Source organism: Scleropages formosus, chromosome 5 (assembly GCF_900964775.1).
Source record: "Scleropages formosus chromosome 5, fSclFor1.1, whole genome shotgun sequence".
Classification (NCBI taxonomy): Eukaryota; Metazoa; Chordata; class Actinopteri; order Osteoglossiformes; family Osteoglossidae; genus Scleropages; species Scleropages formosus.
Window position 1 is genome coordinate 19,491,283 of NC_041810.1, and position 12,515 is coordinate 19,503,797.

The 12,515-nt window shown below is 43.7% G+C and overlaps 1 protein-coding gene across 2 annotated transcripts in view; it reads right to left on the reverse strand.

Moving 5' to 3' along the window:
* Positions 1 to 9,978, reverse strand: part of atxn10 (ataxin 10) — a 42,058-nt gene extending 32,080 nt beyond the window's left edge. The window contains exons 1-3 of one of the 2 annotated variants that reach the window (XM_018754836.2): positions 9,849 to 9,978; positions 9,104 to 9,271; positions 4,886 to 4,971 (exon numbers count right to left, since the gene is read on the reverse strand). In XM_018754836.2, the coding sequence (XP_018610352.2) occupies positions 4,886 to 4,971; positions 9,104 to 9,271; positions 9,849 to 9,928 (334 nt within the window). In that variant the 5' untranslated portion in view covers positions 9,929 to 9,978. Of the gene's footprint in view, positions 1 to 4,885; positions 4,972 to 9,103; positions 9,278 to 9,848 lie in introns of both variants that reach the window. The other variant, XM_018754835.2, reaches the window with a different exon arrangement.
* Positions 9,979 to 12,515: the final 2,537 nt, after the last annotated feature.

Sequence of the window (12,515 nt, forward strand, 5' to 3'; positions counted from 1 at the left end):
GCATCGGAACAAATCGCACCAGCAACAGGATGAGATGCTCTGTGGTGGTTTGACATCGAGACACCGAAACAACCCCAACCTGGTTATTCTAGTACAATGACAGAGACGAAAGGAATAGACTTTAAGCCGAGCCGACCCCAAGGCTCACGGTGGCGGAGTCGTGCCGGAAACGGGGCTAATCGCGCAGAACCTCCGGGCTCAACAGTGTGTTCGGAGTCAAAAGGAACTTCTAAAAACAGCAGAGGTTTCGGATTAGGATACGTTTCGAGCCCCGCTTCGACAGGAAGTGGTTTGTTTTTGCTGAGGAAGCTGTGGCTTGGTGTTCTTTCCCCTACCCCTGAGCTCCTGCTGTGCCCAAAGGACATGACTGGAAAAGCTATGAAAAATTACTAAGATTGTGCATTCTCACTTTCACGTGTCAAAAAGACCTCAGTTTTGGATAACCGGCACTGGGGAGCGCTGGGTAAGGCCAAGAGGGCATGAGGAAAGCAGAGGAGGGGTTAGAAACGTGAGGATACGGGTCTTGGGTACTGGTGGGGGGAGGGGGGGGTGACTCTTTCATTCAAAGCAGAAAGGTTAGTAACCTTTGAATATGGGCTTTAAACACTTTATACTCCTACACACATGATATCACATTACTAATAAACTACCTATATATACTAAAATGATATAAACTTGTACGAAGAGCCTTTTTCTTCTCTTGGTTTTGGCAAACGAGTACTAAGCAGTAACAATGAACCACCAGAAGGAATAATAAAAACCATTTTCATCCTCTATGAAAACACAAACCATTGAATGATATATGAAAGGGAAAAATTCAGGCTACAACTATTAAAATTAACTTATTTTGCAAAGTCATGAAGTGATTTGTCTCGTTTACGTTCAAAATCCTCCCACCAGCCTGAAAAAGGAAACTTAAACTCTCACCAAAAATAACGGCAAAGAATTAATGGCAAAAAATGTGCAACGGGATTTTACACATTTAAACGGGCCCCCGGGACCAACATTTCAGAATAATACCGTACCCCGATGCACAGAAAATGGCAAATTGGGTGTAATGAGCAGTGGTTTGGGGAGAACTATATATCATTACAGTTCCACTCTGCAAAAACACACGGACGTGAACACACACTCCGTTAGTTTGTCGAAAACTGTACTCCCTTGGCTTGTTATACATAGGACTCCATATATATATATATATATATATATATATATATATATATTATATAATATATATTTTTTTTTTTTTTCTATGACCTTTCCAACATATTCTGAATCTTCAAATTTGAGGTACTGAGGCTACATGAGGAACAAAAGGGAAATTATGGGTCTGGCTCAGCTCTTGAGAACAGCGTGACCCCGGCGTGCGGTTACCCCGGGTCTGAGCGGCAAGAGGTGAGGTGGGGAGAAGTATTTGCGTGGATCTGCTGCGTGTTTGAAGTAACCAGAACCGCAGCTAATTTGAAAGTGTCATTAGGAGTGGGAGATCTCAGCCCGGGCTTGAGAAGGCCAGACCAGAAGCCACAGAGCCCTGAAGAACATCGCCTGTTTTTCTGCCTGTCCTGCAGGAGCCCTCGGGGTTGCTGTGTGGGTCCCGTCCCCTCAAGGATAAGCACTGTACTTATCACCTCGTAAATCTTCACTGCGCTGGCCAGGACTTGAAGCGTCCGTGTCCGTCGCGGCATCTCCACTCGCCGGTCTAGGCGCTCGAGGCTCTCGTTTCCGCACCCTTCGTCTGCACTATTTCAGCCTTGGAGATGTCAAATTGAACCAGACTGGACCGAATGGCCCAATGAGTCTTCAAGATCCCTCGCACCTCCGATCGATAATCCCCCGTCCCGGCCCATTTCCTCTTGCAGCCCTCAGCCTCGAGCGCTGAAAGCGTGACAAACCGTCATCTCTCGACACCTTCCTCCTGCTGGTCACACAGTAATCACAGGGATGCAGAACCACAGGTGGTCTTTGACGTACAACGCGGTTTTGTTGCAACGAGCCCACCGTTAGTCCCAAATCCCCTTATACTGCATTATATAAACCATAAGGATATAAGAACAATTAACATGCATGAATTTGACGGTGTACAACAGGACTTTTTTTTTTCCATTTTCCGTTCAGTTTTGTTAGATTAAACACACTTTTGGTGTTAGTTCGCACTACATGTCAATTTTTAAGAAAAATATTCCACATTCTTGAATTTAAGAAATATCTGCGAATTTTAGCATCGGGTTCCCAGCACCAAATATTCCAATACCTTTTAGGATCTGATGCTTTCTGGTGCCTTCTAGAATCTTCCAATGGCTGTGAAGTACCAAAGTAAATCGGCACTCTAGAAGAATTAGTGTTATTTTGGCAAACTTTTACTTTAATTAATCATAATCAACGCAAAAATCAACATCGCTAAGAACTTTGAAAAATTTTGTTGCGTTATTCGTGTTAAAATAACACGATCCTAGAATAAGAACACAGCACAGTAATTATAAACTATAATACAGGTAACTGAATACTACAGTTAATACTGTACATTACTCATTAATGAATAACAAACTCATGAAGGGAATCGCAAAGAAAAAAAGTTTTGTAAACAAAACAATTGCTGCTAAGAAATACGGTGCCTTGCAGCGACCTTTGAAAAACTTGAAAAATATAATACGGCTGACGGGACGACCGTCGTTGAAGTACGAGTTGCGTATCTCGTAAATTGAGGGTCATTTCCGTATAGACCGAAATGCCTCGTCTACCAATGCACGTAGAGGAGCGGTGCATGATGGGACAGCCAAAGTTCAGAACTAAGATTTTCCTTTAAATTTCAGGCCGAACGCCACTCAGAAGGACCGGGTCCAAGCCTTCAGCGCCTTCCGACATTCCCGCTTACAAACAGCCCAGAGGCACCCGATTCGAAATGCCAAATCAGTGCAACAATGGCAGAAAAAGGACGGGAGGATAAACTGCACTTTTGAAAATAAGGTCTATTGCGGCCGGTTTAAGTCCCAGTCAAACTGTGTGGTCTTCCTTGCTTTTTATAACCGTCGGGTGACCGCTGTACAATTAAGTACACCATATATCAGCGCTGGAGCAGAAAGTGACGTTGCTGTCGACGGAAAAGCCGTCCACATGTTTACTTCTGGAGCGCTCCAAGCGGCGCGTTCAGCACGCCTGTGCCTGGGAACATCGCGACCGTATGATCCCGGCGCCATCATCGTGATCCTGCAAGACGGCCCAGTTCACGAACACCGCGGTAAACTTACAGTCCCCGTGTATGACACTAAACATCAGAACAGATGCTTACAGACACTGCTTAATGAAGTACTCGTAATTCGTCTTAACTGATATTTGTCAGGAGTTTCACTGTTTTTAAGTGCAACGTTTGTAATTTTTGAGTGAACTTGTCTTTGGGGACACATAAAATAAAAGTGTCCTCTAACAGATAATGGGAACTGTTTGTTCAGAAGCCACACGGTCGTTCCGTCTAGGGCGTACCCTGCTTAGCCTTAGCTGTGCTTCTGGGATACGCTCTGGACCGCTGTGACCCATCCGGCTAAGACTAAGGCAGATATACACCTCGGTTCTACACCTCCTTACGCTGTAATACAAAAGGTTTACAGCATGTGGGTTATTTTATGCTAAAAAAAAAAAAAACCACCATATGAGTTCAGCCTACCAGAGGACAGCAGACAGAGTGGTCTCTCCTAGGTCCACCTGCACACTGGCCATGTCATGCAGACAGCAGGATATAACACAAAACAGTATCTGTGGCTCGGTGTGGATGAGTTCTCGCCGACTTCCTTACTGGAAATCTTCCAAACAAAGCCAGGGCATGGTGCTTTAATCGAAGCCTACGTTTTGACAAGGAGGTTGCAGGTTCAAGTCCCAGGCGAGACATTGCACTCGCACCCAGAAATATTACTTACTTCATTAAAAGATACTTCCATAATTTGATTATTAATGCATTCGATTATGAGGTAGAAGTTGGCAGGGTGGCTCACCAAGTAGCACTGGTGACTCGTAGCATGTGGGCCGCGCATTTGGCTTCGATCCCCACTGCACCTATGTGGAATTTTCACGTTCTCCCCACGTTTGCATGATTCTCCTCTAGGTGCTCTGCTTTACCCCCATAGTGCAAAGACACGTGTTTCAGGTGACACGGTGGCTCTAATTCGCCCATAGTGTGTGAGTGAGCGTGTCGCGTTGCATAAATAACTGCAGGAGTTTAGTACCGTGTAGCATTGCCACTCATTTTGGATAAAAATAGTGTCTACCAAATTAATCAATTTAACTATACTATAAGGCCCTGTGACAAATGTACTGGTTCATGGGACAACAGTATGAGTAACTCTGGGTTTATGAATTCAACAGCCTTTATTCTGGAGCCCTCAGGGTGGGTGAGGTGTCAGGGAGAAGGGAATCGGAACAGATCCCTCTCCGTCTCTCTTAAGTGGGCGAGTCATGGTAACTAGGTGTATGTGTTAGGTGGCAGGGCTACCCAGGACGGTAACGGTAATGTGTTACATTCCATTCTGTGTGCGTGTACGTTGTGCTCCGTACATGTGCGTTCTCTTAAAGTATGTGTGTTGAGCTCTGTGCCACAGTCACGTTATACACTTTTAGCTGAGCCTTGGGGCACTTTTTCCTGGGACGTAAAACAGGTACACTTTACATTATTCCACCAAAGCCTCCATCGAGCAGTGAAATCAGTACATGAAGCAGCCGGGGGGCAAATCCACAATGCCGTTCAGCCCTCGGTGTATCAATATCAAGCTTTCTTTCCATGATGAGACTGTGTCACGCAGTCCATGCTCTGCTGGCTGCTGCTCCATTAGAAGACCACCACAAACATCATCGCTGAAATCAGACAATATGTGTGGTTCAATGACATGAACTGACTTACCCTCAAATAGGCAGTCTGTGCTCTCCAGCCGAAGCCCGAGGAGCGCACGGAGAAGCCTGAGTGACACTTTAATGAATCCCAGGTCCCTGGTGAAGAAAAACAAGCACATTTAACTAAGTTCAGACAAATCAGTGGTTCCAGTATCTGGGTAGCGTGATTTGTGACAGATTATTTGGGGTATGCTGTGGTGGCCGTGGTCAAGTAAGTTTTAAATGCTCGTCTTCTGACCCGAGATCAGTTCTGGCAGCAGCTTCGGCGGAGACGCGACGGGTCGGCGGGTGCCGAGCGGTGTCTGTTTGTGGCAACCCATCGTTCGGGGCTGCAACACTGGCATGAAAGGTGTTCTGGGTGTCCCGGGTGTCCCGCCCCCAGGGCCTGGGGTACGGATGTGCGTCCCACAACGATGCACAAAGAGTGCGGGATGGGGTCGCTAGGCTACCGCTGGTGAAATCCATAGCCATTCACGAAGAAAATTACACATTAAGTTCATTAAATTAAATGTAAGGATTTTTGAGGCTAAGCCTGTGATGTGTGATAACATGCTAAGCAACTAAATCAAACAGAGATAACTGATGAGCATCCATTTGTCTCTCAGCTGCTTCCACTATGAGACTACCTTAAAGAAGATGCCATTAAGGAGACTGTATCAAGTGTTGTCCACATCAAACAACTCGATGAACACAAGTACAGTGAACCTTGCCCCACATCAAATATACAGGGTGCTGAGGACAGGTACCATGGAGAGAGGATCCTTAAGGGTCTTTCTCTGTGAGATTCCTCAGGATGAGCTACCTTGTGGATGAAGATCTCAGGGCGAGTCTTCACTTGGGCCGTCTCATGGAGAAAGGACTCAAGGAAAGACGTCTCGCGGGCAAAAGCCTCCGGGCGAGTTTCTCCGTGAAGGTGTCTTAGGGTGCCGGAACTCGTTCCTCATACCCACGTTTGCCGGATAAACAGCGATTTTTACAGAGCTGGAAAAATTACGATTGCGTTTTCTCAAACTGATTTGCGAAAATGGAAAATACAGTCATCCTAGCCTTCGTTGGTGCACGGTGTATTTAACATCAACATCTATTTTTCCAGACGATGTTCAGGACCCAGACGGGACCCATCTGAAGGTAAAGGGCAGCGAGACTGTTTTGTGTTTCACCACCACAGTGAGGCGAACACGACCAAACACAGATCACGCACACACGTACGCATGCCCCCTCACAATTATTTTTATGACAAAAAGACCGGCAGCCTAAAAAGCTGAAAGAGCACAGATGAAACCATGCCAATAAAGACATTTATTTGCATATATACCCAGCATTGCTACATTAAATGGCTATTGCATCATTTTGGTGAAAAAAATGAAACAGTACGGAATCGTGCTAAGATTTCTTTTGTCTGGTCTCGGGATGCGACAAAATAACAAAAAGCAGGAAGATTTCAGCTGTCAGGCAGTCGGCGAGACGCGGGCAGTCTGCACTTAATTGTGGCGAAGAGAACATCAGCAAGAGTCATTCTAGTTTCATTTCATCTCAAATTCAAAAAAGGCGTCTGTCTACGGTGGATTTATTTTCCATGGGAAAAGGCCACAAAATGAAAAGCTATGCAAGAGTCACTGCCGCAGAATCTAAGAAACACCCCAGAAGTGGGGATTTTATTTGAAAAGGCCCCATGCGAAACAAACAAATGCAGAAAACAAGGGCACTCTAAGCGCGACGGGGACGCCAGACTGGTTCCTGCACAGCGACGAGGTCCAACACGGTCATGCGTAGAAACAAAACGCCTGAAGAGGGAGGGGTCCGCAGACAGGCTGCACGTCTGGAACCGAAGGAACCCAAACAGAGGTCACGGCATTCGCTTTCATGTGGAGGACGAGACGCCCCCCCCCCGCCCCTCTTATTTGTTAGTCTTCCTTTTCCAGGTTTCTGGCATTTTCTAGCCCTATCCTAAAAGCCTCTGATGGATTGTTCCTATAAGTGAATTATAATGACCCGACATCCCATTCTCCACCATAAATCTCACATAAAAATCCATTTTTAATTTCCTCATAGTCAGATTCCGTATTTATAACTCTAATCTTACGTTAGAGTCATTTGCTAAGGGATAGGAAAAAAATAAACAAAAAAAATATCATGTGCTCAAAACACTTTAGTGAAGCTTTAAACAGCACCGGCCAATGATATTCACTACAAATCAAATCAGCCCTAAATTCCAGTTTTAAGAAAAAGAAATACTGCATGAGAATATAACGAAAAAAGGATGAAAAATTTATTAAAAATAACAACTGACCATTGATTAAAGAACTTTAAATGCTAGGTATATTATCCTAAGTTCTAACAGTTACCTATCTGTACACATAACAGAGCTATGCAACACACACATATTACAGATAATTTAGATTCACCGACCCACCTAAAACGTGTCTTTGGACTGCGGATGGAAATACACACAAACACACAGAGTGACCCAGAAGTCCTGTCCCAATGAAGAGCCCCGGAGTTGTGAGACACAGGCGCTACCTGCTGCACCACTGTGCAACAACACCACCACCGGGTCACCTCTAAAGCAGTTGGTACATTTTTCAGCAACGACAAGGCTTCGCCCTTCGGCGGGAAATGGATGTAAATCAGTCGCTACACAAAACTGCAAGCCCACCTCCTGAGCACGCAAGGGGGTCTGTACAAACTGAAACTCCTGGTGACATCAGTATTGTCAGGGACAGCTCTGGAGCCTGTTGAAAAACTGACAGCTTTCACCATGCAGAACCAGAAGAGCATACAGCAGGACATGCTTGTCCAACACCAGCGGGAAGCATTAATGAATGTCAGCCACAGCATGTCATGTGAGAATCCCTGTTGTTGTGTGGTTGCAGGAAATCTTTTAAAGAAAAAAGAAAAAAAAAAGAAACGCGATGGATGCGCAAACAGCTATACAGCCCTGCAGTGATAATGCTAACATCCAGAGAAGGGGACCTGGCGCTTGTTCCCAGTCATTTTGTTTCACTGATGTGTACCGCTCCATTTGACCGTGTGTAATTTTTAACTCTTTGCATTTTAGAGCTGAATATTCTTCGAAGAACATCATATTAAGCATACAGATCAAAGGTACCTCAGTAAAAGAAAGTGTATATTAAATTAAATATGTGTAAGTTGCCGCCAGACTCTGGCCTGTGTACTGCACTGTCTTTCTTGTTTCTGCATTCATCTGTGGTATTTATCTTTTTTTATAAAATGCGCTGTATGTTGTATGTGGCACAGAGGTCCAAAGAGAAATGGAATTTCATTCTCCTGTATGTGTAACTCATCTATAGACAGAATGACACACACACACACATTTTCAGAACCGCTTGTCCCATACGGGGTCACGGGGAACCGGAGCCTACCCGGTAACACAGGACGCAAGGCCGGAGGGGGAGGAGACACACCCAGGACGGGACGCCAGTCCGTCGCAAGGCACCCAAGCGGGACTCGAACCCCAGACCCACCGGAGAGCAGGACCGTGGTCCAACCCACTGCACCACCGCACGCCCACGACAGAATGACAATAAAGTTCAATTTGACTTCATTAAACTTCCTCCTGATGACTAAAACTACTAACTTTGTGCTGTAGCTACTCCATAAACATGCAAATGTCTCCATTGTTTAGTACTTCTTTATAATATGCTCAATGAACATATAGACTCTTATGCATAACAGCAATACGGAGACCTATTATTTTGGGACAAAAGAGAAAAAACACCAATATGTTGCTGAATATATAGAAAAAAAATGAAGAAATAAATAATATTCTGATCTGAAGGCTTTCTTTCACTAGAACCGTTTAAATACACTTTAAATAATAGGTATAATATGCCTAGAAATAATAAAAACTAAAGAAAGTGAGCATCACCTTCTTTTCAGAATTTAATGTTTCAATGAGTCTAAAGTAGCAACATATGAGTACATGGAAGCGTCAACGAGGAAAGGAGGACAGGGAAGTTTCATACAACATGGTAAAAATAATTTCTACAGGCAGTGTGTGCACTTCCAAAAAGACTCCAGGGAAACCTTGACAACAGCTCCCTGTGTTTAATCGGTAATTAACTGGATATTTAATTACCCAGCTGTAAGGTGCATGAAAATGCATCCTAAGAAAGCAGAAAGAGTCTGGCCGTCCGACTGGGATGCGGAAAGGCAATGAAAGACAGCGTGTGCCATGTGGGGACCAGCCAAGGTAGCGGTTACAGACCTAATGAGGTTCTGGTTGCGGGGACACTGCACACACGCGTTCCTCTGGCTCCTGAAGCACTCTGCTGTGAGCTGTATGTACAGAGCCTGAGGTGGACAAGGCACATCCATCCCTTCGTTGAGTTTGGACACAGTCTCTATCAGCATCTGGAGGACCTCTCTGTCCACGCTGTCTCTGAAACAGTTCATTAAAATATACTGTAGTTGTGCAATTACATATATTGATTAAGAAAACACAGTTGTAGTGGTTACAGTTACTGCCTTGACCCATAGGTTGTAGGTTCCAATCTCACGTCCAGCTGACTGTAGGGACTTAGCCTAAATTACTCCAGTATAATTACACGTATAAATCATGAGTAAATAAACCTAAATTGCTTAATACGTCTCCTGTGTAACTGTGTAAGTCGCTAGGGAAAACGACAGATATTAAAAAAAAATTAATTAATTAATTAAATTAATTAATTAATTAATCAGTATTGTAACTGGCTGCACACATCTCGACAACACTTACACTGACTGTCTACAACGAGCTAGTACTAGTATTTCGACAAGAAGATTTTCATCGAAGTTAACAATAATCGAGGAAAACCATTTCTACAAAGTCAGAGTGTCTTACGAAATTTGTTGTCTTGTTTTCCATACCGCGCCAGCACCACTGATTGGCGTTTTTCAGCCAGGTGAACATCATGATGATCATGGATACCGGCGTCTCGGGTTACGTACACAAATTAAACATATACAAATACCTGAATTCTTGCTCGCGAAAAGCCTTTGTTAAACTTTGTAGAGTATGCAAATGTCTCTCGACGAAATCTCCAGTAAGCATTTCATTTAATTTAACACAGTAGTCCCGCACATTGTCACTGGGCGCCGCCATTTTTGTTTTCCGCACAGACATACAACTTCCGCTAAAGCTCTAAGGGATAACATTTGCTGACAGTGTAAGAAGGCGGGACGAACGAACAGACTCTGAACATGATTGGATAATTGAATATATAGGGCGGGACTACGGACTTTCAGGAGATTTTATTGGATAACAATGGTGAATGGGCGGGCCCCGCGGCTTTTCACTGGCGCCAGGTTTCTGAAGGTGTGAGTGCAATATTATCTGTTGTAAAGAGTGAATTGATCGCTCCATTCAGAGTTTGCAACGCTTTAAGTAATAAATAGTAAAAATGCTATTATTTAAAATATTTTCATTTATTTCATGTGAATTTAAGGATGGTCACAGCCACGGTTTTGTAAGAGTTCACGCAGTACATTATATTTAACAGACGCAAAGTTTCTCGAAACAAGAAGAAAGAGACATACATGATAGTTGTGACTGTTGAGTAAACCTAGTTTGTTTCTTTCCACTACTATGCACCAGTTTTCATCACTAGAGTAGCTGCATAATAAAACTCAGAGACGATTGCTGATCACCTTCCTAGATTAAGATTTGTTTTTTTTTTTTTGAGATACACAAACATTTGCGTACAACAAGAGTAGCGGCTGTGTAAAGGATTATCTGGGCATGATCATAAAGTTACGGTGCATGAACATTTACATCATACATGTGCTTGAGAGATCATAGGTGAAGTGAGTCTGGAAAAGGTGAGTTTCAGTAGAGTCTCAGTAGACAGAGTTTCAGCAGTTCTGAGTGAGAGGGGGAGATCATTCTATCACAACGGAGCCAGAACTGAGAACTTCTGCACTTTACCTTTTGTGCACGGGACCACCAAGCGGGCAGAAGTAGAAGAAGCAGTCTGGTTGGGATGTAGCGGTTGATCAAGTCCTGTAGATATCTGGGAGCAGTTCTACTGATGCATTTGTAGGCAATCACCAGGGTCTTAAATTTGATCTGGGCAGCTATAGGAAACCAGTGCAGAGAAACGAGTAGAGGAGATATAGGAACGCTTTGGCAAGTCAAACAGAACGCGTGCAGCAGCGTTCTGTATCAGCTGTAGAGGTTTGATGGCAGTAGCAGGAAGGCCAGACAGGGGAGAGTTGAAGTAATCCAAAAAGTAATCCATACTTGTCACCATTGCCTGGACAAGTAGTTGGGCAGAGTCTGTTGTGAGGTAAAGTTGGATCCTGCGGATGTTGTGCAGGATGTATCCACAGGTCTGGGTTGTGGCTTCAATGTGCTGAGAGAAAGACCAGACTCATGTCAGTCGTAACTCCCAGACTCTTAGCAAAGGAGCTAGGCAAAATGAGTGAGTTGTCCAGTTTGATTGATAGATCGTGACAGGAGGACAGGCCAGATGGGAGGTAAAGAATCTCTGTTTTGGAGAGGTTGAGTTGGAGGTGGGGATCAGACATCCATGCAGATATGTGCTGTAAACATTAAATTAAGTTTAACTCCTATGAGGACATTACAGTCATCCACCTCAACAGTGCCTGATATCGGTACATTGGACCTCGATTTTCACATATCCATGTCGCAAATATTAATACCATGTTTTACGGTAGATTTCCTGGAAAAATATATTCCGATGACATTTCTGCTGCTATTATGGTTGGTATAATAATACAGGCAGCATAGTGGCACAGTCAGTAGCGCTGCTGTCTCACAGCGCCTGGGTGGTGTGAGAGGACATGGGTTTGGTCCCCACTCAGTCTGTGTGGAGTTTGCATGTTCTCCCTGTTTCTGTGTGGGTTTCCTCTGGGTGCTCTGGTTTCCTCCCACAGTCCAAAGACTTGCTGTTCAGGTCCCCCATAGTGTGTGAGTGAAAGAGAGATTGTGTTCCACAGATGTATGGACGAGTGACCCAGTGTAAGTAGTGTATCTAGCAGTGTAAGTCACCTTGCTGAATAAGGTGTGTCAGCTCATCACACTACATAGAGTTAATTGGAAGTCACTTTGGAGAAAAGCATCCGCTAAATCAATAAATGTAATATAATTTGGCACTTCAGTGGGATAATAATGTGCCGCTTAAGATGTGACATGAACACATTTCTACTGCCAAAGTACCCAGAAGAGAAATACATGCAAATTTAAATATGTTATTAAAACTAGGGTACACTGTCCACCAAAATCTTCTGGTATTTTTATCAAAAGTCCTTGCCTCTTACTTTCACGTAATGTGAAAATGTTGAAAGTGCATATGTCACATTTCTATATAGCACAGCTGTATGCTGTCATTTTCATCACAATAGCAAGTGCTTTTAGTGGTTTGTATAATATATGGATGTTCACAAATGTGAATTTCAGTAAGTAATTTGAAATGTGAATGTTTTTGTCAATAACTGGTGTTTGCAGAATATACAAGAAGATCTAATAAAAATTTAATAGGTGTTTCAGTAATGAAACAGAAAGAGCCAAAGTCTTCAGATGACATCACAAACTTCTATAAGATGATGTCACTGTTTATGCTGAACTGAGTAATACTTGAAAATGTATGATGCAGGTACCAAAAAACTGGGGTTTAAGG